Here is a 27,006-nt window from a genome sequence, read left to right as displayed (position 1 = left end):
GGCTGGGCTGTGGGAGATCCTGCTTCAAGTCCCTTGACTCAGAGTGATCTGGCATGGCAAACTCTGCTGTGAATCAAGGACTTGAACCTGGGTCTCTCTCAGGCCAGTGCAAACCAGTGATCAGCAGGCTATAGAGTATGATAAAGTTTTTCTCAAGTATTTCAGCTTTGACAAAATGACACTTTGTCAAAAAGGTCTCTTCCAGCACTAATTTTTACTTGCTCACTGTCTTGAAGCAGCACAAGAATTGAGTGTTGCAGACATGCTGTACTGTTGGCATTGCATCGTGCAGGGATAGCAGGCCAGGGCTGCTGATTTGGTATGAATTAACCTTTGTTTCATACCAATTTATACCTTTTCATTCCTTTGTGTGCTTTGCACAAGGGGGTGGGATGACTGGGCCCAAAAAAGGTAGTTTTGGTCTGAATTCTGATATAAATAGGAGATCAGTGAAGGTGATGGAGAATGCTGTGCATGTGATGGAAGAAGACTCGACAACTCTTTCTCTGACAAGATGTAAAGCTTTAGTCATTATTCACAGGGAAGAATAAGGGCTAAAAATGACAATTATCAAGGGATTACAAATTAAGGCATTCCTAGACTAAGACTTTGTCAACACTAGCACTTTTGTTGGCAAAACTTTTGTCAGTCAGGGGTGTGAAAAAACACACCTCTGACCAACGTAAGTTTCACCGACAAAAGTGCTGATGTGGACAAAGTCTCCTGCCAACATAGCTACTGCCACTCATTGGGGTTGGTTTAATTATGCCGGCAGGAGAGCTCTCCCACCAACATAGAGTGGCTATATACTGTGCCACTGTAAGATCTGTAGCGTAGCCATAGCTTACGATGGGAACTGTTTGGAGCAGGCATAGGTTGAATAACCAGACAAAAATCACTGTAAAGGAAATTTTATCAATATTCATGGGCTGGTTGGAAATATATTAGATCCAAACGATTTTTTTTAACTTTGTATACATTGAGGAGTAAGAGGCCGGCATAACATGGTGTGTACAACACATTCTTACTTTTGTATTATTATTCTCCCTATCCTCTAACTTCCCCCTCCTAAGTTTGTCATTAACTCTATTTGTAACCCTTCTTTATTTAGGTCCAGAGACAGCCACACTTGTTTACATTATCCCCAAGGTACTCAAAGTAAGGAAGGACAGTAGAATGTAAGTCCTTAGATTATAAACTCTTTGGGTCAGGGATCATGACATTTCTGTGTTCTTAAAGAAGCTGAGCACACTTTGGAAGTTAAATAAATGGTAAATAGCAATTAATGTGGTACACATTTTCAGTATTTGATTGTGGGTTAGGTGGGGGGGCGGGTTGGAGGGTCATTTTTGTTTCTATCAAAAATAGATTAACTGAGGAGAAAATAGTGCATGTTTTGAGTACTCAAACCATCACAGTTCCTGATTAGTAGTTAGCCCATTGGTGATATGAAAAATGCATTCCAGTTATATGTTGCATTAAAGTCCATATGGCTAGCATTATTACTATGAAGTTATTGAACAGTTATGAGAAAATACCACCTGGTATTTCACATTAAATAACCTGAACACCATCGTAGCTATCAGTGTATTGATCTATGTCTTTTACATTTACAGAAAGACAGGTGTCTGTGTTTGCATACCATCTGTGATTGAAATTTAGCCTGTGTAATCTCTACAGCTTGGTAAATGTTTGACTATCAAGCAATTTTCCCCCTAGAAATCAAGGGAACCAAATTGATGAAAAGCATTTATACCTTAGTATTCATTTTATTAGAACTTGAACAAAGGATGAACATGACTCAAATGCTCTTTTCTTTGCCTTTATTCAGCCTCATTAACAAAATCTATATTAACATTTTTTACATTGAAATATCACATTTAGAATAAATTGGGTGTCCCAGGGGATTGGTAATGGGCCACATAAAATTTCATCTTATTTAAATCTAGTCCAGACTGCCACTGACCAAAAGTTGGTTACCATTTAGAGATTAATCCTGTGAGGTTATCTGATACCATACCTCTGCTACACCCTTGGATGACTTGGTGCAACGCATGTTACGATATCATACCTGGAACCAAATACTGGGTGTAGAGAATGTTGCATTTCATAAAAGGAGTGTTATACAAATTACCACCACCATGCAACACAGGAACTCTGGGAAGAACTGTGCTTCTGAGGAATGTCCCTGAAGCACAATGCCTCTCAGACCAACCTCAGGACAATACATCTGTACCTCATGTCTTACTTTGCCTAATTAGCTTTGTCACTAGATGCAACTGTGTAACAATCCTGCAACTCTTTGTTAATTATAACAATTGTGATCAGATAACAGTGCCAGGATGAGATCGACATTTATCAGCTAAAGTTATTTGTCTTGCAGATATCATACTAAGTGATTTAAGGCATTTGTATTCACTTCACATACAACTCAGAGTGATGAGTTTGCTGATTTTCCTTAAAGCTAAGGACCAAATTATATCCATGAAGCTGCATGCACATGTGATGACCAGTTTTGACCCATATATTACAAAGCCAAAGTCACTCCACTTTGCTACTTGTTGTTCTCAACTAATAAATTAGAGTTATTATTGAGCCAAATTCTGCTCTTACCTCCACTAATGGAAATTTGTAGTAAATCAATTTGCTCTAGAAGGATTACTCAGAATTTACCCTGGTGAGCCTAAGGACAGGATTTAGCCCAGGACTCGAAGTAATTAGCTGTTAAATACAGAATGATTCTATTTTTATGGACCATGATTCATATGGAAATTTCCATCGGAGTTCAAACCGATAATTCATCTAGTCCAGTTTGCTGTCTGATCTTGGCTGTGACAATCAGGTCCACACAGCACAGGAGGAGAACAGATTTACCTCTGCCCCCAAATTGAGCAAATTGAGCAAATTATTGTACTACAAAAGTATCTCGAGTAAGGCCTTTTATCAAAGCTTGTGATGTTCTGAACTTGATGGTCATTCTGAAGTACATGTTATAGACTGTGATTATGAATCTGTAGAAAACTGCTCCTAACTAGTACAACTTTAGCTACACCTCACAGCAGGGAGGGGCACCTCCCAAGGCAGGTGTTTACAGGAAACCAGCTTCAACAAGTACCCAACCCTTGCCCAGCCCAGGAAAAGGCAATGGTGGACCATTAAAGTCAATGGGAAGACACTGAGCCATCAAGTTCAGCTATCAAGTCCAGAGGGAATTTCCCCCTTTCTGAATAACCATGAGTCAGTATGCTAGGGGAGAAAGCGGGGGGGGGGGGGAGCCTTTTTAAAAGGCTTGAAACAGTTTTTTCATCCAGAAACTAGGGGGGCAGCCTCTAAGCGGGAAGCTGTCTGTGAAATGCTGGATCCTTGCTCAGGGTAGGGGGCTGAGAAACTGTTTTAAGGCAATAGGTGACTTGTATTAGAAAAGGGAATTTATCTAGTATGGAAGCGCAAAGCCTGAAGTTGCACTTTTATGTTTATTTTCTGTGTAAGTTGTATGTGTTTGCTCTCCCTTACTAGTTCATCTTTGAATCTGTGGCTTTTCTATGACATAAACTTACTTATTTTTACCCCAAGCAGGTCTCTGTTGTACAAATTATGTGAAATGTGCATGTACTGAAGTGAGCTGATAAGCGGGGGCTGTTTCATGCCTTCAGGGTTACAAATCAGAAGAGACAATTCAGTAGTTAGGAACTCTGGATTTGAGGAGATTGTGGGCTGGAATATTGCTGGTGTCACCCTGCAAGGAGTAACTAGGGTGGTGGAAGCCAGCGTGAGACCTGGTGCTTGTGGATAGCATAGTAGTATCAGAGATCTGAGCCATAGCAACACAGAATTAAAGCACCCCAAGGCTACAGGGAAGCCGTAACAGAACGCCTTGGGGGTCTGGGTGATCCCCAAAATGTCACAGTGGTTGATACTAATGGGTTTAGAGGAAAAGGCAAGAAACCCTGGAGTTAATTATGGAATAAATAGAGCTGGGAAAATGAATTGTTTTGGTTTGATGGCCATTCCAAAAATAGATATAATTTTGGCTCAAACTGATTTTTTTTTAATTGTTGGCAAATTGACAAGTCAAAAAATTGAATTGTTTTAGGGCAAGCAAAAGGGTTCTTTTAGACAAAAGGGAAGTGTTTTGTCTTGAACCATGTTTGATTGGTGTTTAAAATATTATTAAATAAATTTTGAATTAAAAAATTTCCCAGCAGCCATGAAGCACTGCTTGTGTGCACACGGGTCCTGTGGAGTATTCCTGCAAATGTTGCATTTGTTACCATGGATGCAACCACTGATTTTTCTCCAAAATACATTTCACTGGAAGCATGGGGGAGGGAAGGAAGGTGAGTAGTTGAAGTTGAGAGTGGTTTTCTGGCAAAGCAAATATACCCTAGAAAGGCCCCCTGCTAGATAATGAGGATATACTGTATGTATTAGCAGCATTCATCTTTTCTCAGTGGTGTATTACACAACTCGTATGGCAGCAACAGCTACTACTGGAGACCCACCTTGTGTCATCTACCTAGTTATAATGGGACTAAGTTAAAGGTGGTTTGATAGTCTTACCTCCTTTGACTGCAGGGAAGTTCGACAGTCTAAACACTTTTGACTGCAGGGAAGTTTCACCCATTTACACTAGAGTTGATATGGCTCCAAATGTTCTTACTGTTTATTAGTTTGTGTATCAGAGCATTCACTTTACAGTAATTTCTTTTTAAAATGAAATTTCTCTTCACTGCAAGTCTGGGAAAAGAGGAGGATTAAGACAATAAGAATATTTTTGCACTGAAACAGAAAACTAAAGAATTTTTTCCCCTGGCACTTTTACAGATGTATTGTAATAAAGAAAGAACACATTATCAAATTGTTTTTATTTAGTGCAGGCTCCTGCCATGGCTCTTTCCATACATATATGTGCAATAAAAAAGAGGAAATAAAATCAGGAGATGAAAACAGTGGTAAAATAATTACATTATATAAGCTCTGCAGCAATTACACATTCTAGCTAAAATAAATTCCTTACTCGCTGACTGCTAGATTCTTTGCAGTCAAAGCAAAAAATGTTGCCTCAAATGGCAGATAAGATGTCCTCTCTGAATGGAGATAAACTGCCATTCTTTGAGAACTAGGGTGGTGAGAAGAAAAAAGTGTTTTTGTTCAATCTGGGGGAGGACTAATACCAGTAAATAATTCATAATAAATCATGGACAAAATGTGAGTTGTACCTCCATTGGGAGAAAGTGATGGGAGCCAGGGGGAGAGGCGCCATTAAAAGAAAAGCAACAAGTAATTTAATGGGCAACTTGAGCCCAAGGCCCAACACATTAAAACAATTAATTAAAAAACTGAATATCAGACAGCCTCAGTGAGACGTGCAAGTGGGTGTCACATTATTCCCTACAAGACCAGTGGCAGGTGGCTAAAAATGAACTGGGACCAACAATTACCTCAGCTTTCATGCCCTCCTTTCCAGAAGCTGCGGCGCTGCTGAAGCTGCTAATTGGCCCTGAATGCACAAGAAAGGGCAGTGAACACACAGGCTTCTCCAAAGGAATTTTTAGTCTTTTAAAGCTACTTCCTTCTCCTACCCTGCAGGTGTTTTGTGACCACAGGGTGGGGATTAGCGTTAGTATGGGAAGAGAGTAGCTCAGAGGGCAGAGCCTTGGAGGAATCAAAAAAATGTAGGGGAAGAGACACGTTGGGGCAGGGGAATAGAGTCCAGGGGAAAGAATGAGGTGAAGAAAGGATATTGTGGGGAGGGGAATCCACAGAATAAAAAACCAAAGAAATGAGAGGGAGGAGTTGGGTGGACAAAGACTGCTCTAACCTAACCTAACCAGTTGACCTACACCAATATAGTAGCTATGCTCTGGTCCAGTACATTCTACATTCAGATCTACTGTATATCTTTTCAAATGCCTCTGCAGAAATTCCTTTGAGAAGCTGCACATCATCTAGCAGTTATGTGGGGAGAGAAGGGGGTTGTCTCCAGCAGTAAAGCCAGAATTTGGATTATTTGGTGGCATTTCTGCATTCCATGCTGAGCACAGCAAGAACTATAACTGTTCAGTGTGCTCACCGTTCTGGTATGCCCTCCCATCACTCTGCTGCACGCTATGCCTTTGCAACTCTTTCCTTTCTGTGATGTTCCATGGCTCATTGCTGAATTACAGAGCAGGTAGTGGAAAGCAAATAAGTTCCACATTTCCAAAGAAGCCATTTGGACTGTATTATACATATTGTGCAGTTATCTAAGAATCAGTGCAGTTTTCCTGGCTTCCATACAGCATTTATCATTTTTGTAACTATTAAGTAGAAACAAAGTATTGTCCCTGCATTTACACGTGCCTCCTAGACTATGGCTAGCAAAAGTCCATGGACAACAAACAGAGTCTTGTCAGCATGGCCTGGATCATAAGGACTGCATTTTGTTAGAACAGAGATTTGGCCCAACATCCTATTCAAAATGTATCCTTCTCCTAACTGATGTAGTCCAGAAAATTGCCTTCTTCCATCCCAGAAGTGGCTGCATATCTATTAAACTTTTGCAGAACAAACATTTAAGTCTCTCCTTTGAAATTTGTCCTGACCCGCCACCCTAATAACCACCACCACACTTCTTTGGATTCCTCTAACTAAACAAGCACAGTCCCTAAAACCCAGAGGTACATTCTTCTCTCTCTCTCGCTCTCTCTCACACACACGCCATTTTGAACTCTTATAATTAGACACATAGCTAGTTAACTTCATCATCATCTAACTGGCCTGGGCCAGGATAAGTTGACGAAACCGCTCAGGTCTCTCAGCTATGTCCATTTTCAGCTTTTGTCAAAATGCTATTTCAGCCAGCTTTTCCCATCTCCCTAGTTGTGTTCTGTACATGCCCCTGGTGACCCAGGGAAGCAGTCCTGACAGTGAGGGGTATGGCAGGAGCTACTGAGGGAGCTGGTGAGCCAGGCATGGAGCATGAGGGGTTCAAGTTTTAGGGAGGTGGGGAGGGGTTTAGTTGGAATGGAGAAGCCTGCATGCAGAGGCAATGTCCGTGTGAGAGGCCCAGAGCAAGGAAGCCCTGTGTTTCTTTGCCACTATAGTGGTACTTGAAGGGCTTGCCCTGGTGCTTCTGTCTCACTTCCTCAGAGCCCAAAAGCACCAGTGCTGTACAAAGCCCATCAAGCACCAATGCAGAGACACTGAGCTCCTTCTAAACTGTTGCTTCAGCATGCAAATACACCCAGGCAGCCATGACACAGGGAGCCCATGTCACTTCTTTTCCTTGGCACAGAGACTCTGTGTTCCCTCACATCCCAGCCCTCACCTGACTTTACCCTCACCCACCTGAGCATGCATTTTTGGGGCTCAAACTTTCCCTTTCAATAGTCTCTTAATGACATCAGTTTCTGAACAGGAGGGCTTGGGGAAGGGGGCGGGGCGGCAGAACGGACAGATGCTTGCAAAAAGATTTCTGAGCACTACATATTTGTGCTGTTTTATGATCAGATACAAGACTGGAAACAGGCTCAAAGAGCTGCAGCCATGCCTAATGCCCCCGCAAATAAATCTTACTCGCCAACTATATGTTGGATATCAAAGCTTTATTGCAGATAATACTGTGCCACAGCATATAACTGTAGCTAGGATTGAGACAAAATGATATACCTGAGTTGAGTATATACTGTACTAGTGGACACAGGTCTTCTGTTCTGGCAAGTGGTACATATGCAAAGAAAGGGTAAAGAGATATACCTATAACACCGTGGTGTGGTCACCACTTGATTGTATACCTCAGGGATCATATGGTTCTCCACACACACACAGCTGAGTATGGAACACACAGTTTTGACTCCAGACATGCAATTTTTTTCTTCTATCATGGCACAAAGATGAAATACTTAAGGGGATGCTGAGGTCAGTAATTACCAGCTCTAGGCACCAGCAAAGCAAGCACGTGCTTGGGACAGCACAATTCCAGGGGCAGCATTCCTGCCATTTTTTTTTTTTTTTTGCTTGGGCAGTTGCGCTTTCGGAGCTTGGGGCGGCGAAAAACTTAGAGCCGGCCCTGAAGTCAGTACTAAGTGCAAAGTGGACTTTGCTCTGAGAATTAAAAGCCCAGTAAGAATTGAAAGTATTTGGTACTCAAAGACTCACTAAGAACCGTGCAGAACTGGGCCCTGAGCCCACTGTAGGCCACAAGTACTGTGCTTATTGTATAGTTTGGGGACATGTAGCACATATCCTCATGCCATCAGGTACAAAACTAGGCTGTTGGACAAGGCTGGCCTGGAGAAGTGTCTATTTCCTAATCCATCTCTTTAACAATATAATACAGAGCACTGTTGCTACCACACCATTGTGCTGCAAGGTTTGCTGTATGTGTCAGTATAAAAAGCATATCTCACTAACACTCATCTGATACCTCTGAACAGAATGATTCCTTGCAGTTCCTTTCAGTAAGGAAAGGAACAGCAACTTCAGTAAGTTGTACCACTTGTGTTAAAGTGCCATGAATTAACAATGGTAAAAGCCCCAAAAGAAAACATGTCCTTGCTAATTATTGCTTTATTAGGGGGAATACATTATCTGGGCCTGTATACAAGATTAATCAGAGCAGCCATGAAAATAAATGCTAATTTAAATTAGTTCAGCTTGGCATATTTCATGCATTTTAATCATCTGAAGCCCACTCAAGGAGACCTCAACTACATAAACTAGTTTAATACATGCATCCATCTGAATGTAATAAGTCTTCATTTGTTTTAACAAGTCATTTGTGCACAGAGGGTGTTAGTTTGGGGAGATAATTTAATGTCCCCCAGCACAGCAGAGAGAGATTTATAGGAATTATGTCCGTTATTTGTATACAGGTCTTTCCTGCACATTTCCTAATGGCTGGTTTGTCTTGTTTCAGTGAGCACAGCAGCAGCCTAACATTTTCATAAGAGCCTTCTTCCTGCAAAGAAACTCTTAAAATGACATCACAGCCAATTTCTCATTTATTTTCCACCTCCTGTGCTCTCACCAGACCAGATCTTGGCCCCTGCTCTGGCCCCTTTGTACCAATCTGGTGGCCCTAAAACCAGAAAGTTGCTCTAATAGGACAGTCGAGGATTCCTCTAGCTTGGAGTTCCACCAGCTCCACCCCCCTCTGATGTGACAAGCACACCCAGGGAACATTAGGAACAAAGTTGGGTGAGGCAGGAGCAGTATTCAAAATGCATGCGTCAAGCCTGGAAAAGTCATATAATCATGATACTTAAGCTACTTTTTAGTTGCCTTCTGGCTTTAAGTTCTGAATCTTTCTAGGGTTTATATTTTCAAGCATTTCTGTGCAATCCTGAGGATGAGAAACCTAATGTGTATTTTAATGAAAGCTGCGATTTTCACACTGCTGCGTCTTGCCCCCATTTGTGTTGAGATGATGTCGAGGGCAGCTTAGGATCTGGCCCATTTTTGGACAGATATAAACAACTAAACAAGATGCAAGGCATTGGAGAAGCAAACCTGTTACAAATAAGAAACTTCAACACCTGCAACCCATAGTTTCAATTTAAAAAAATGAATGCATTTCTGTCCTGTAGAAATTTGGATCCATTTCCTAAGGGTACCCAGGAGAATAGTAGTTTGGTTCCCATTTTTCATTGAAAAAGGAGACAACATTGCTAGTAGAATAAGTTTTTACATAAGCAGTAAGAGAGTGAGTGTCAGCTATGCAGGAGAAGGGAATGCAACTTAAAGCATGACAAATAGAGTTGAAGGCCTACTGTGAAGATAAAAGTGGTTTAAAGTAATAGTCGTGCATTAAATTGGCAAGGAAAATTGACAAACGATGACTCATGTCTCATCAATATTACAACAAGTTTTAAAATTCGCATTTATTTTGTTCCAAAATACCAGTGTATTCCCATTGTTGCTGCACTGAGACCACATGGGCCATGCCATCTGCTTTAGTCAAATAATTTCCAGTTGTCTGGAATCTTATGCATGGTGAGCTGGGATGTCTGTGTCCATTAATATTCTTCTCCTGCAGCATGGCAGTGATCCAACAAAGCACATGCTTAATTTTAAGTACAGGAAGTCCCATGGAAGTCATTGGAGCTACTGACATGCTCAAAGCTAAACAAGTATTTTAAATACTCTGCTGGACTGAAGGCTAAATGAGGGCAGAATTTACCTTGCAGCCCCTTTAGAAAGATACACCACCTTTTCTTGTTCTAAGTCTGGCCACAATGCTCTCAAAATTAAATAAAGATGAGATTTTTTTTTTAAAGTCTTATTAATGGATGCTGATATTGTAATTTGCATGTGGTCTATCTGATTGGTAAGTATTAAAACCAGCACTGGGATAAAATATTCACAACCAGGGATGGCTCCAGGCCCCAGCACGCCAAGCGCGTGCTTGGGGTGGCATGCCGCGAGGGGTGCTCTGCCGGTCGCCAGGAGGGCGGCAGGCGGCTCCGGTGGACCTCCCGCAGACGTGCCTGCAGAGGGTCCGCTGGTCCCGCGGCTCCGGTGGAGCATCCGCAGGCACGTCTGCGGGAGGTCCACCGGAGCCGCGGGACCGGCAACCAGCAGAGCGCCCCCCGTGGCGTGCCACCATGTTTGGGGCGGCGAAATGGCTAGAGCCGCCCCTGTTCACAACCTCAATTTTTTTTTTTGAAGTATTGCAATTCTGTGAAAATATAAGTAATGTTTTGCAAAGTCAAATCCTGCCCTTGCTTACAAACAGGCCTATTGCGATATAAACTCCTCAGCATTTTCAGAATTTCAGCTGTTGAAATTCCATATGCCAAATGTTGACATTCAAATTTTTACAGGTTTGATGCAAAGCTTTTTTTTTTTTTTAAATGCAAAAGCTAATAAAAAGATATTTTTCAGGCTTCAAAGTTGCCTTAAATAAAATTCCAACTTTTTAAATTCTTAATAATTTACACCCCCTATCATATTACTTTACAAATGTTACTACAAATATTTTAACTTATGCAGATGTCCTACAATACACATATACACACATACTTACTTCAAGGTACTATAACTCATCATAGCTGCCCGTAGGACTGGATAACAGAAGAGTCTATGCACAATACTCACACAAGCAGGTTGATACCTAAACAGAAAACATACATAACAGCTATGATGAAGTCTTTGGAGATCTATATTTTAGGGAATTATTGTTATATTTGTATGATGTTAAAATTCTTTTAAACCAGTTACTTCAGTAATCTATTTGCACACCGACATGATGCTGGACATATGAATAATCCCCTTATTTGGACAAATAATCACTTTTAATGCAGTGAATCTTTTAGAAAAAAGCCATTTATATAATCCAAGGGTTGGCAACCTTCAGCACATGGCCCATCAGGGTAATCCGCTGGTGGGCCGCAAGACATTTTGTTTACATTGACCATCCACAGGTGCGGCCCCCCCCGCAGCTCCCAGTGGCCGTGGTTCGCCAGGGTATTACCCTGATGGGCTATGTGCTGAAGGTTGCCAACCCCTGATTTAATCTTTAAAATGTACAGTAGAGACAGATATTTAAGACCTGATCAGGCTCTTGAGAGCCAAATACTTTCAGTAAGCATGAATGCTCTGCTTCCTTTATATTTAAGAACAGATCAGTTAGATATTTGACGATTACATAGTGCATCAAGTAAGATCCTCCATCAGTGGTTTATATAGTTCATGAAATGAAATAATTCACAGTCTACGAACTTTTAAGGCCCTACTGACAATCACAGCAAGAATGAAAGTATCTGAGCCTGGTCTGCCCTAGGAAATTAGATCGGTATAACTGCATTGCACAGAGGTGTGAAAAATCTCATCGATCCATCCTCCGCCGCTCAGGGAGATGGATTACCTACACTGATAGGAGAATCCATCCCGTTGGCACAGATAGTGTCTTCACTGAAGCACTACAGCAGTGCAGCTGCAGCATTTAAAGTGTAGAAAAGCCCTTTTATGTGGTATGGCATGTTGTTGTCCCAGCTTGCCCCCTGTGGCCAGATGTGGCATTGCGGCAGTGCTACCTCAGTTCCCACCCACCATCCTTTGGGGTACTTTGGCCCTCAGCCAAACCACTTTGTAGAGCCCCACCCCTGTCATGGGTGCAGCTTCCTTTACCAAAGTCCAACAAAAAACAAATAGAAAACCAAACCTTCAGCTCAGTTGGGCTCAGCCAGCCACCTCTTCCTCACAAGTAGCTTTCATCTGCTACAGTTTGTCCCTACCCCAAGCCTTGGGCTCCTGTTCCCTCAACATCCCCACTGTTCAGGGGCTGGCACACTCCTCCCCTCACTCAGGGGTTCATGGAGACTACAGTTTCTCAAGACCCTTGTCACCCCTGGAGTAGCTTATCTGCTCTCCTTCCTCCATCTCAGCCTTCTTTCAGGCTGCTTGAGAGAGAGAGAGCACAAGCATGTACATACACAAGTGAGTACACTGTACACTTCCCACCTCCATTCCTGTGGGTCTTCTTCCTTCAGGTGGGTTCACCCACCTCTTTATGGCAACAAGCTATATTCTCCCCCAGCTGAGATTTATTTCCAATTAGGCCTGGCCCACCCTCTGGGGCAAGCAGGCTGGTTAACTGGCTCTCAGGCACATACTAACCCTTTCCTTCCAGCAAACCATCACCTACCAGCCAATTTTTTCTCCCTCCTCCCTATCTGTTGTTTTGATAGCTCTGGCTTTTTCTGAATCTCTCCCACATGGAATCTCCCACAACAGCTCCAGTATCACTTAGGATCCCAGCAGCTTTGTCTAAGTACCTCTCCACAGGAAAGAAGTATGGGTACTCTGAGAATCCCGCACAGAACCTATGTATCTCTCAGATCACATTTATGTTTGTTGAGTAACATAAGTACTCACCATTCTGTCCTGGCAGAGTGGGGAGTGGCAGTAGAATGAGCAGCCTGGGTACTTTTTTGTTTCAGAATGCATTCTGTGCTTAGGTTTATAATTTAGATACAGAATTATGTATCATAATTTCCCCAAAGAGCAATATGAGTATGATTCCAACAGTTTGCTGTTTTAGTTTTAAACTATTAGAAATCTATTAAAAAAACAAAAACATTAAATGTAGTTTGCTTATGGTTGTAGATACACAGTGCTATAAAATGAGAAAATTAGGAGATTAGTAGCTGCTTCCGATATTCTGCTAGATCAGAAGTTTTCAATGAAGTTCTTGAGACCATGTTCAGGTTGTGCAGATCTGTCTAAACTAGTTAATGGTGGCTGCCAATTCCTTACAACCAGCTGCTGTTCAGTAAAACTTCTAAACAGAGCAAGGCAAGAGAAAGAAACATAGAATATCTTCCTTTACATCTTTTACGTCTTTCCCCGGAGGGCCTCCTAAAAAGAACTTTAGTAATTTGTTTCTTTTACAAATCAGTCCTTAAAATGTAAAGACATTTTCTGTTTGGTAAGGCACTTTATATGTTATTTTGTGGGACCACAAAGGAGTTTAATTAAAAAAAAATCATATGACCCACTGAGAACTGGACAAACAATGGGCTTAGCAACCTAGGAAGCAATCAGATTCCAGAGCAGAATAGCCTGAAACTTACTTTGAGAGGGAAAGTTTCATTTTACCTCTGCAAACCTTTTAGACTCAATGACCTCATGCAATATCAAATGGCTTAGTGAATACTAAACTATAGGATGTTCACAAAGGTTAATGAAACAAAGAGGAAGCTAATGCACCACTCAGAGCAATATTAAGGGTCCATCTATACTACAAGTACTACAGGAGCACAGTTATAGCACTGCAGCGATGCTGCTGGAGAGTTATAGCATAGACACTTGCTACAGTAAAGGAAGGGGTTTTACCATCCCTGTAAATCCGCCCACTAGAGAGACTGGAGCTAGGTGGAAGAATCCTTCTGTCCATTTACCTAGCTGTGTCTACGGGATTACGTCAGCCTACTTATGTCATATAGGGCACAACATTTGTCACAGCCCTAAGCAATGTAGCTAGGTCAACCTAAGTTTGAGGTGCAGAGTAGGCCTAACTCAAATTAAAATACAAAAAAAAATACCCCAAAACCCTCCCTGTTCTGCTGTGATTGAAAGGTACTTGATAGATTTAAAACTAACTACACTTCTAAAGAGTTAGTCCTTATATTAACAGCAGCTCTCTTCTCATTCAATTTTTCCTAATTATGTAAGTCACTCAGACCAACATACCAGCTCAGGATATGAGATCGTCTTACATTTTCCACTGTTGTAACGTAATTATAGTAAATTTGTTATTTAATATTGTAAGTTTTAAATATAACTTTCCTAAAATTACTAGCAGGCCAAAATCTCTTAAAATAAAATTGGATTTTTAGACATATTGGACATTTCTCTTTGTTTACTTCTTCACCAAGAATCTGGTTCATTGCAACGCCACAATATATATGATTTAGGTCTCCATTTTTATGTACCACAGTTCCAATACTTAGTAGATACAGCAGTTCTTTTCATCTAGTGTGGTGCCCAGTGAATGCTAAAAGATATTTGTTCAATCAGTTTTTGTCTCACTTGTGCTTCAGCCATAATGGTTCTTCTGCAAATTTTCTCCTAGATTGCACTGTCACTTATTAGAACAATGCTTCGTTTTGTTTTACAAACATTCATGGAGGTGTTTAAAAATATTTCATTTGAAGCCTGTGCATTAGACAGTTGCTTGATTAAATAAATTGAATCTGAAAATCTCAAAGCCAATACTATTGTTTCACAGATGCTTCCTACAGGTAAGTCACTGGTATTGATTTTATTTAATACTGATAGCTGTTTTCATTCACCCACTTTGCTGATTTTTCTAGGTACACCAAAATGAAGACTGCCACCAATATCTATATTTTCAACCTTGCCCTGGCAGATGCCCTAGCAACAAGTACTCTGCCATTCCAGAGTGTGAATTACTTGATGGGAACATGGCCATTTGGTCCAATCCTTTGTAAGATTGTTATATCCATAGACTACTACAATATGTTCACAAGTATCTTTACACTCTGCACCATGAGTGTGGATCGCTACATAGCTGTTTGCCACCCAGTCAAGGCTCTTGATTTTCGCACTCCCAGAAATGCCAAAATTGTCAATGTCTGCAACTGGATTCTTTCTTCAACCATAGGTCTGCCGGTTATGTTCATGGCAACCACAAAATACAGGCACGGTGAGTCTGACTTTCATAACTGGGATTGAGTTAAACTGAATGTTTAAATGCTCACTCTCTTTCTTAAGACCTAAGCACTTTCTCTCTTTATTTTAGAGGTTTGGGCCTCAATTCTGACCTCACAGCTGTATAAATCAGGAGAAATCATTGGTATGAAATTAGTGGAAATGAAAGCAGCATCAGGCCCCTTCAACATGTTTAAAATAATACCTGCCACAAATTCAGTAATGTTATAGAAAGGCTTTCTATATGAAGTATAGTTTGGTATTCTAGACCTATGATGATTGTCATATCGGGGGAAAACAAAATGAGATCTGTGGTTTGGCTGACAAAAGAGAGGGTATATGTAAGCAGCAGTGTATTCACTAAAGCTGATGCAGGAAATAAGATGGGAACTGTGAATTTGGGGGCGGGGAGAACGGTAATAGTTTCAAAATTCAAAATCTTTTGAATTTCAAATTGTATTTTCAACCACACTATAGTTGGTCAAAAAATGGTGTGGTGGGGGAGGCAGGGGAATTTCTTAAAAATTCTCTAAATTTTTCCTGTTTATTTTTTGAATTTCAAATTTTTGATATTTCGTCACAATTCAGAAAAATGTTGGCCAGCTTTAGCATTCACTGTAACCTATCAATGTTGAGGCACTCCATTATAGTCAAGCAAGTCCTTTGGAGCCAGTGGGGTTCCATAAGGACAATACTTGATTCTGTGGTATAAAGTCTTATCCTCCACATCTACTCTGCCCCTCCAAAAATCAAAAATCTATCTATACAAAATATACACCAAGTACTGCAGATGAACATGTATGTAGATGAAGCCTGTCACGTCATGAGATGTCCACAAACTATAGTTGACAAGTAAGGAACATACTTTCAAGGGCTTTTGTTTCTTAAAATATGCTTCCAGTTTTCATGTAAGAAAAATTATTATTGACCTATTAAGAGCCTCATCCAAAGCCCAAGGAAATCAGTGGAAAGACTCTCATTGACCTAGGATCTGATCCTGAGCCAACTGAAGCTAGTAACAAAGTTCCCACTGATTTCAAAGATGCAGGATAGAGCCTTAATGCACTGGATCAAGCCTTAACTATCAGAAAGTGTACAGGGCATCACTAGTACAAACAAAAGCATTTATAGTCTAATCCTGCAAACAGATTTGCCCACACTGACTTTATTGGAACTCCTCATGGGATTCAGGAGTCCCATATAGCAGATCAAGTCTAAGTAAAAATATGACAAGCAGGGGAAGAGGAAGGATGATAGAAAGAATAGGATTATAGATACAAGAGCATGAGTTAGCTTAGTGATACTGCATACAATCTGAAGATATGGTTTAAGAACATAAGAATGGCCCTACTGGGTCAGACCAAAGGTCCATCTAGCCCAGTACCCTGTCTTCCAACAGTTGCCAGTGCCAGGTGCCCCAGAGGGAATGAACAGAACAGATAATCATCAAATGATCCATCCTGTCGCTCATTCCCAGCTTCCGGCAAACAGAGGCTAAGGACACCATTCCTGCCCATCCTGGCTAATAGCCATTGATGGACCTATCCTCCATGAATTTATCTAGTTCTTTTTTGAACCCTGTTATGGTCTTGGCCTTCACAACATCCTCTGGCAAGGAGTTCCAGAGGTTGACTGTGCGTAGTGTGAAGAAGAACTTCCTTTTATTTGTTTTAAACCTGCTGCCTATTAATTTCATTTGGTGACCCCCTAGTTCTTGTGTTATGAGAAGTATAAATAACACTTCCTTATCTACTTTCTCTACACCAGTCATGATTTTATAGACCTCAATCATATCTCCCCTTAGCCATCTCTTTTCCAAACTGAAAAGTCCCAGTCTTATTAATCTGTCCTCATATGGAAACTGTAAGGTGTTATGTTAACTTGCATTATGGTAGTAGCTGTGTGCACAATTTGTTTGTGTATATTATATATGGAAGGGGTTGTATGTCACTTTCTATCTTTAAATATTTGAGAACTTTGGCTTAGGTCACTAAAGAGTTTTGTTCTCACTGTATGTATGTATGTATGTACGTACGCACGCGCACACACATATTAGATGCACAGAAATGCTGTAAATAAAGTTCTCCCATGACATATAAAGCACCTACAATACAACCCAGTCTTTGCCTACTCTTCCTTTATAAGAATATTCCGTTTTTATTACAGAACCTATTTTTGTAACCAAGCACACCCACCTAGTGATTTACATTCACCATAATATAAAACATTATATTTCCCTCGTATGCGAGAATATAATAGCATATTAGCACTTCAGAATTTCTTTTTAACGAGCACATTAACAGGAAATATTACCCAGAACAACACCGGTGCCATGCAGAAAACTCATCTGCATAATAATTCTAGCAAATGCAGAAGTAGATCCAGCGCAAACAAAAGAAAGGAACATCACATTGGAACAAACGTAGCCACCATTATTGTCACAATTTAGAGTTAAACACACGAGTCGGCATGATTAAAATAATTTAAACACGCATGTAGAAATGCAGATTAAGAACTCCATGTGTAGCAATAACACAAATGAGAGAGAAATCTGAAAAATCCACAGGTGTGGAGAGACCCATTTTATGGTTTGAGGGCAGTGTGGAAAATCTTGCATTGCAACTGCTGCCTTTATATGGATAACAGAAGAAAAGCTGCCTTGCCAATATATTTCATGTGTGTTAAATACATTAAATTGCAAAGAAAACACTATCAAAAATATTTATGGGAACGCTTGAGTTCTACCATTTTGGATTTCATATAAACACACAAAATCACCTTCACTCCCAACATTCAGTGGAAATATTTATCACATTTGATCTGACTGATGTCATCTTACTGATCATTTCAGCCAGTGAGTTATGTTTTTGAATGTGTATATTATTATCCATGTTTAATAAGACTGTATAACCCTCTCCTCTCCAGTCTCCTGGGCTCTTGCCTCTCTACTCTAACAATCAGCAACTAAATTAATCTTCCTTTCCCTCTCTTGAGAATCCATGCACTTCTTTAAGGCCTCAAACCTTCAAGGTGCTGACCTCTCTGATCCTGATTCAACACAGCTCTTAAGCACAAATTTAAATGCTGTAGAAACTAGGGATGGACTTAAGCACATGCTTACTGTGAGCATGTAGGTGACTGTGACAGACTGCTGGGAGCTAGCAGCTGGCCCAGCACTCTGATTACTTAACACACTTTTACACAGGGATAAAAAAAATGGTGACTGGCCTGGGCCAACTGACTTGGGCTCGGGCTCTGGGCTGAAAAATTGCTGTGTAGATGCTCAGGCTCAGGCTGCAGGGTCCCAGAGCTCAGGCTCCAGCCCGAGCCCAGCGTCTCCACAGCAATTTTTCAGCTGTGAGTCTGAGTCAGTTGACTTGGGCCAGTCACAGGTTTTTTATCCCTGCATAGACGTACCCTTAGGGCTTCTCTGGGGAAAGTATTTAGTGCCTGATTGGGGGGGCAGAAGTTCGTGGGCTGATGAGCTATGAGGCTAACTATCCCATGCGCTAAAAAGATAGTTAAAAACCAAAAGAAGGAAGTGCAAAGGGAGGAGAGAGGGCTAGCAGGGCCCTAGGGAAGCCAGGTTGCTGGCTGGTGAGATTGCTTTGTCTTCTCCTCCTCCCTGGAGACAGGGCTGAGGATTGAAGGACACTGTAGGTGGAAGTGCTGCACAGGAATTTTGATGATGGCTTGGTGGAGGAAACAAATGAAAACAGAGGTGTTGACAATAAAGAGGCATCCAAGACTGTTTGCAAACCTGCCCTGTTACAATGGTCCAATTGATTTCAGTGTGCGTAGCATGTATCTGTGTGTTTTGCTGGATCAGGACAGCATGCAGGTCAGCACCTTTCAGGACTGAGCCCCAAATTCCTCCAAAGCCGTCTTGTCTCATTTTGCAAAAAATTCAAACTTCTCCTGACTTTTGAGGTCCCCTGCCTGCAACTCATCTGTTGTCACTCCCTCTGCTTCACCCACTCATCTTGTTGCTCCTTTTGGTCTCCTCCTCCCTTTCTTGCTTTTGTGTCTTTTTCATGCTGCTTTCTACAGCTGGAAAACCATCCTTCTTCCTCATTGTCCTTTTAACCCCCAAACCCTCAAGACAAAACACTGTTTAAACTGCCCTATTTCAACAGATTTCATGCTGAAACTGAAAATTGGCCCAAGTTTGTTTGCAAACCCTAAGTGAACTTTTTGACAAACAAAAATAAACCAAGAATCCTTTGGTTTTGGCTTTCTAACGAAAACATCACAAATCTCTAGCAATAACACTGCATTCTTCAGAAGATGTACTGGCCTGTGGTAAGGTACCTGCATGGCTGTCAACAAACATGCATCAGCCATTCAAAGCTGTTTTGTTCAGTTACTCATTTTATAAAATTGCATCAAAGTGCTATACAATGTTGCAGGGCAGGGGGAGGAAGAGACTAAAGCAAAGCAAGTTAAACACTGAACTGTTCACTCTTCTCTGTAATTTTGTTTTACTTTAGGTTCCATTGACTGCACACTTACGTTCTCTCACCCAGCTTGGTACTGGGAGAACCTACTGAAAATCTGTGTATTCATCTTTGCCTTCATCATGCCAGTCCTGATCATTACCGTGTGCTATGGCTTGATGATTTTACGCCTGAAGAGTGTCCGCATGCTGTCTGGCTCCAAAGAGAAGGATAGGAACCTGAGGAGAATCACAAGAATGGTCCTCGTAGTGGTGGCGGTGTTCATTGTCTGCTGGACTCCCATCCACATTTATGTCATCATTAAAGCCTTGATCAATATTCCAGAAACTACGTTCCAAACAGTCTCCTGGCACTTCTGTATCGCTTTAGGATACACAAATAGCTGCCTTAATCCAGTCCTTTATGCATTTCTAGATGAAAACTTCAAAAGATGTTTCAGAGAATTCTGCATTCCCACTTCCTCCACTATTGAGCAACAAAACTCCACCCGCATCCGACAAAACACTCGTGATCATGCCTCCACTGCCAATACTGTGGATAGGACTAACCATCAGGTATGACTAGCAGTGGAGATGTCATCTCTGGATTCAGGCCTCCCTCCTGGAGATTACATGTGTTCTGAAGTTACAGTCTTTACTGATTTATAGCTATCAGGAGGTAGCTTGGTTTATCTTTACAGCTGGTGTACACGTACATACGACCCAGTCCAGTGAGACGCTAAGCACTCACAATACCCAATGAAGTTTGGAAGTAGGAGGTTCTCAAAAGTACCTTGCATGATCAGGCCTAGTGTGTGTGTGTGGTTGTGTGTGCATGCGCACGTGCGCGCGCACACACACACACACACAGTACACCAGAGAAAGAAACTGAATGGTCTTACTTACAGAATGTTTGCAACTTATGAACATTCTGTGACTGACGGATGACGGATCATAGACTTTTCAATTCACACCACTAGTGCATGGTGGTAAGCCAAATAGATATCTCTATCCTCCTCCCATTTTAAAGGTGACTTTCAAAGGCAGAAAATATATTTGCACAATCCTTTTGCTTCTTTATGGTGTATGAAGAAGTTCTGAAAGGCTCTGTTTTTCCTGGAAGTCTATGCAAGCCTGGGCCCAGTCGTCACACAGTTTTTGTACCAGTACAACTATGTTGGTTGGAGGTGTGATATTTTTAACCAATATAGTTATACTAGTGCAACCCCCAGTGTGGACACAGTTCTGCCAGTATAAAGAAGCTTTGTAACCCCTTCCCATAGAAAAATAAGTTATTACAATGCAAGCCAAGTTTATGACAGTATAACCGTGTCCACACTTGTTGTGGGGGAGGTGTCTGTGCCAATTCAGCTATACTGGTTTAATTAATGCAGTACAACTTGTGTGTGAAGTCTGGCCTTAAAGAACTAGTAGGTTTATGGCATCATAGATACCAAGGAAATCAAACCTGATTTACTGAGAGGGGAAGAGATTTTTATTCAAGCAGTTTAAAACGCTGGGGTTTGTTTTGTGGTTTTTTTATTGACACGTATTTAATTCAATTGTCAAACTGCTGGATGAGAAGCTCTTCTGTTAGTGATTCAACACCCATGCCCCTTTAATTAGGTCTGAGAGCTTCTATTCCACATCTGAGTCTTCCCAGGGAAACAAGAAACTACACAGGGAAAGAAAAACATTAAACGTTCCTGTAATCAAAGAAATGAAGCAGAAAAATAAACCTCAAGATCTTCTGAGTCTTCTTTACAATTCACATACAAAAGAAAAAGGGCACAAAACCTGCTAGTGCAGGATAGATTCACTCCCCAACTTGCTGCAAACCTGAGTGTTTGTGTAGACTGGCCCTTAATCAGCAAAAGCACTCGGTTTCCAGTATCAGCTGCATCTACAGTACACTAGGAGGTTTGACAGAACAACTATCACTATAGCTATACCAACAAACCTTTCTAGTGTAGTAATTGATCTATCGAGGATCAATTTATTGCATCTCGTCTAGATGCGATAAATCGATCCGCGAATCGACACCTGTACTCCACTTGGCAGGAGGAGTAAGCAGCGTTGACAGGGGAGCCACGGCAGTCAACTCGCCACCGTGAGGACGGCCAGGTAAGTCGAACTAAGATACTTCGACTTCAGCTACGCGAATAGCGTAGCTGAAGTTGCGTATCTTAGATCGATTCCCCCCCCCCCCATGCAGACCAGCCCTTAGACTGCTCAACACAATTCATATCATTTTCAGTGGAACAGACAGGGCCCTAACAAAGTGCTGACTTAATGCTCTTAACTCCCACTAAATGAGAACTGAAGGCACTCAGAACCCCAGCAAGATTAAGTCCAAAGTGCTTGACACTAGAGCTTCTTGGGAATTTGACAAAGAATTATGTGTCAGAAAGTGACAATTCATTGAATTGTTCTGAAAAGATGGCAGGATCTCACTTGCGTTCATTGAAGTAGGTGCTTAGATACTGTGGTGATGACTTAATCAATTAGCTAGAAATGAATCCATCAAAATGAATTGGACTTTTCAGAATTCAGCAATCATCAACACAATTCATTAACAGCTGATCTTTGTTAAGATAATCAGCAGCTGGCAAAAAAGAATAATAAAAAGGTCTTTTTCAGTAACAATAGGATCATTAGCATCTTTGGAGCAGAAAAATATTCAAGCAGATTTTAACCTAGGAAACAGAATCTTGCAGATAATGGTCACCTGACTGGGGTAAGAACTGGTTTTAAAATCTTTGGACTAGCTTCTTAGCTAATATTAACCAGAATAGTCCCATCAAATTCAACAAAAAGCCAGTATGCCATTTACACCAGCTGAGTGTCTGGCCTTTCCTTTATACTCCAAACCTATGTTGGGTCACTCAGAGAAGAGTCCAAAGTCCTTTAACATTAAGCAGTTTTATTTTGGGAAAGGGATTTCCTCGGGATCCCTCCATTCCTTCTTCACTTTTTATTCCTTCCTCACTTACACATCACTGTAAGTGCATTTATACTTTTACACACAACCCCACAGTCAAACAAAATGAAAGTGTGCCAAGCTTCCCTTAACCAAGGAGGTTTAAACAAGTACTCACTTCAGAACCCATCAGCTCCATCCCTTCAGTCATCCAGGGAGAATCACTGAAGAGTGGCACAAGTTGCTTCATCTCCCAGGAGCTGAGCATGCCACCCTTGCATTATGCCCTGTGTTAGCAAGGTAGAGTAGCCACCATCATTTTTCCCATTAAATTATTTTGCACCATCTCAGAAGTATGCTGTGGATCAAATTCTGCTTTGTATATCTTAAGGGAGAACTGAGCCTTATATTATTATATTATTAAAGAATGGGCATAGCCACACTATAAATAATAGCATACTTCGATTACTATAAAGCATTGTGTTTTTTTCTAATGGAATACTCCTCAATAACCTTGGCAGAAAAGTGTCATTTTGTGTATGTTTATTGCTAAATTCAACAGATCTTTAGAACTGGCCCCTATTCTGTAGCTTGATAGCTGTTGTACATGGAGTGGCTCTAGAAATGAGCCCATTACTTTTTCTCTAATATATGTGATTCTCAAATCTGTTTGGCTTGCTACTCATGAAGAAAATCAAGAATAAATGACACTAGATGGACTGGAACTAACTGATTATCTTATAAAAATGCACGCACTTGCTGAAGCTATTTTTTAAAAGTATGAAATTAACTAAATGATCAGGAAACATACATGGTCATTAGTATATGAAAAATGGAAAGCTTTATCTGATCTGTAAAACTTAGAGATGGGCGTAAGCCACAACATTCATTTTTGGATGCACATTTTCCCAAAGCATAGGGATATTCAGATTTGAGGATTATAATCCATTTCTAACTAAGTAGCTGCTCATGGAATTTCCACCACAGAGTTGCAGACAGAGCTGAAATAAAGCTTGTGAAATTTTGACACTGCTAAACCTGAACTTGAGCTTGGATTTGACTTCAGATCATATTTTAAACCAAGAGTTAAAGAAAACACCTCCGTGCTGAAAGAAAAGTTAGAGGTTCGTTTGGGTGAGCAGGGTTGCTCTGAAGCACCTCCTCCTCTGTGACTGGTGCAGGGAGAGCTTCTCCTTTCCTGTTTCAAGCCGCTTTAGCCAGTGGTCTAAATCTAATCAGGAGCTCTACTTTTTGAGCAACAAACACTTCACTTGCAAGGTGTTTTGCCTTGATTTCAACTTGCTACAACGCTGAAAAATACAGCCCATTGTCAGAGCATAGAAATGATCAATGGCTTTCAAGGAGAGAAAAACTGGCAGGTTTTGCTGTTGAAATTGTTGGTAGTGCACTTCTGTGCAGGTGCAGCACAGATCACATAAAAACTGTATCTTTCTACCATATGTATATGCTATTGGGGGCTTTGTGGGCAGGGGGTTTAGTTCCCATCTTTTCAATCTCAAACTGAACTTTTGGACTATTACAGAGGAATTTTTAAAAAGTTAAAACTCTTAACTAAGCAGAGTGACGATTGTATTTGGCACAATAGGAAGCAAAAATCTTAGAAGAAGATGCTCATGTATCACAGAGAACACTAACTTTTCAGCAATGGCTGCAAAGAGTGCATTGAAAGGACCAAAGTTGTTATGTACTAATGAAATTCACATAGGATTCTCAGTATAGAAAGAAAACTGCCACCATTATGTGCTTGGCACGTAATGTATTCTAGTTTAAACATGTTAACATAGTGTATGACATGGAGTAGACATTTCTCTATTTTAATTCCCCTGTTGTAAACATATTGGGCTGGATCCTCAGCTGGTGTAAATCAACATAACTCACTATTTGATTCAGACCAGCTGAGGTTCTAGCCCATTCAAATATGTGGGTAAAAAAATAAATGAACACAATTGTTGCCACCTTATGTTACTGAGAACCAGCAAGAGGTTTTAAGTGGAAGAACTACACTTCTGTTGAAATCAGAGTTAGATCAACTAGGAATGTGCATATTTCTCTTTAAAGATCTTCTCAGGTATAGTCCTGAAGCTAAAACCACTATTTTTGTGGTAGTTTCCTTTACCTTCATGATGTAAACTGAAAGGAAATTCTTGCCTTCAGCTTTGCACAGTGAGATAGTAGCAGCAAATGCTAGGTAAATTCACCCAAAAAAACATTTGCAAGAAACACCTGGGAGGGGAAATCAATGAAGTACTCATGGTATTTACAATTTCTTTCCTTTCAGTTGGAACTTCTGGAAGCTGAAGCCACACCACTGCCATGAGAGGGTCTCCTGCTGCATAGCCCTCAAAGCAATCACAACACCAGTGCCAAGGTGTGTTTGTGGGGAATGTGTAGGAGACACTTTTTCCCCCCTGGAGGAAAGTGCTTGCTTTAAGATCCATCAAAGTGATTTGCCACTATGGCAACTCTGCATTGCACGTTACAGGAGCATGAAACCTAATAGCAGGCAGAGTCAGATGAAATGGAGGTTTACCATGCTCCAGTGTACAAAAATATACATATTCATCCAGAATATATACATTTATCTAAAAGGGGGCTACTGGACATTACTGGGGTCAGATGGCCCAAGTTTTGCTCTGAATGGTTACAGTAGCATTAGGTTAGAAGCAAAAACTCAAGGGATGGGCAAATATAGGCTGCTTAATGGAGGTGATTTTCTAATAAATGGAAGCAGAATTGCATACAACACACCTAGGGATACTTTGGAACAGTTTCAGCTAGAAATGTGGTTTCTTGGATTGGTTACAATACATATGCTTTTTATATGAAAAATCATCACTAAGTCAGCTACAGTAACAAAGGAGACCAAAGCTACCTGTGTGACACAGATAACTTTCTCAAAATAGTATGACCCTTTCTAGCATTTTAATGGAAAATTACTCACTTTTTTCAATGCCCACTTCAAAAACCCAAACCGTAACCTCCTCTTCCACTTTTAACATACAAAAATATTTTAATAATAAAAATAATGCATTCTCCTTTGTTCAGGAAGAAGTAAGTGGGAATAACAGTTGGGAAGGTTTGATGGTCCTCCGGGTTGTTGTTGCTTGTAAAATTGATCAATAAAGGGACCGCAGCTTTTTCTGTAAATTCCATTGTGACTATATGTACATTGTTAATCCTTTCAGAGCTAGCACAGTGTGTTTATACATTCTCTTTGAACTAGTTTCTCCAGTTTCAACTGTGCAATCAGCAACATCTCAGACTCATCCAAATACTCATTTTTTGTATAGCACTCTGGGATCCTTCAGGATGAAAGGAGCTATATAAAATGTAAATCACTATTATTAAATCTGTGAAGAGCTTAAGCAAATACAGAACACACTTTAGGCCTTTTTAAAAAAGAAAAACAATAAAGTTACATTTTGCGAGTAAATTAATTTTTTAAAACAAGCCCGTAACATTTATGCTTTTCTAACCAATGTAATAAAATTGTAGTCTGTATTTCCATTTTCTATTGGCTGCTAAAGCACTTTAAAATGTACAAAAGAAAGGCTGTACAGAAGCAATTGCCATGTAACCTGCTCTCTGGTATCAAAGAGAACTATTCATGTAGATAATTTGTGGTAATACGGTATTTTGTAGCCACTGTTTGGTATTTGCTGCATATAATTAAATGGTCAAGTTATCCATGAGACAAAAAGTACTTACATGAATTTATGTGCATTGTAAAATAAAACCTTCTCTCTCTCTTGTAATTAAAGTGCATCTAAAATTCTAATATTTTAGTGTGAACATGTTTGTTTCTGACATGAATAGTGTAATACAGATTGACAGCCAACCCCCCATCTGGTATAAATCAGGGTAGCACTACTAAAGTCAATGAAGCTACATCAATTTCTCTCAGCTGAGTATCTGACCCTATGCATCTGCATCAGTAGAATACATAAAATGGAACCCATTTTTTCTCTTTCTGTTGAAAGCTGTCTCATGCTGCCACAGGATTTAATCCAGGGAAGCCACTTCTTGCAGTAACACAAAACTATGAACCTCTCACATGGGTCATCATTACAACACAGATTTCAAGGAGTAAGCCCTTGATCTGGTTGCAGTGATGGGTGAGCTTCTAGAGGGGAATGTGATGCACACTTTGCTAGTATATTGTATTATTCCTTGGCTAACAGCAAGAAGTAGAAGCATCTCACACATTATCTGTACCAGGAAGGAAAACTGAATAATCCTCAGACTGCTTGGTTACTGACCAACACTAACAATGTCACTATTCTGCTATAGTCCATTTAATGGAGTTTAAGAAACTCGAAGTGAAATATAAAGAGCAACAACTTCTTAAAGCCCTTAGTGGTAAGCCAGAAGAGCAATATATTAATTAAAAACAGAAGTCATGGCTTCCTGCACACATTAGTTTTCCACTCAAAGTGCTTAATTATTTAAAACCCCAATTTCTTTTGGACTGGGA

At 40.6% G+C, this 27,006-nt stretch overlaps 1 protein-coding gene across 3 annotated transcripts in view; it reads left to right on the top strand.

The window, feature by feature from the left end:
- Positions 1-26,287, top strand: part of OPRM1 (opioid receptor mu 1) — a 36,563-nt gene extending 10,276 nt beyond the window's left edge. The window contains exons 2-5 of one of the 3 annotated variants that reach the window (XM_039532246.1): positions 1,112-1,178; positions 14,799-15,151; positions 19,647-20,167; positions 24,811-26,287. In XM_039532246.1, coding sequence (XP_039388180.1) covers positions 1,112-1,178; positions 14,799-15,151; positions 19,647-20,167; positions 24,811-24,849 — 980 coding nt within the window. In that variant the 3' untranslated portion in view covers positions 24,850-26,287. The remainder of the gene's footprint in view (positions 1-1,111; positions 1,179-14,798; positions 15,152-19,646; positions 20,168-24,810) is intronic. The other 2 variants (XM_039532247.1, XM_039532245.1) reach the window with 2 other exon arrangements.
- The last annotated feature ends 719 nt before the right edge of the window (positions 26,288-27,006 follow it).

This window comes from Mauremys reevesii, linkage group 3 (genome assembly GCF_016161935.1).
Source record: "Mauremys reevesii isolate NIE-2019 linkage group 3, ASM1616193v1, whole genome shotgun sequence".
NCBI lineage: Eukaryota > Metazoa > Chordata > Testudines > Geoemydidae > Mauremys > Mauremys reevesii.
This window is presented reverse-complemented; position numbering and strand designations above follow the sequence as displayed.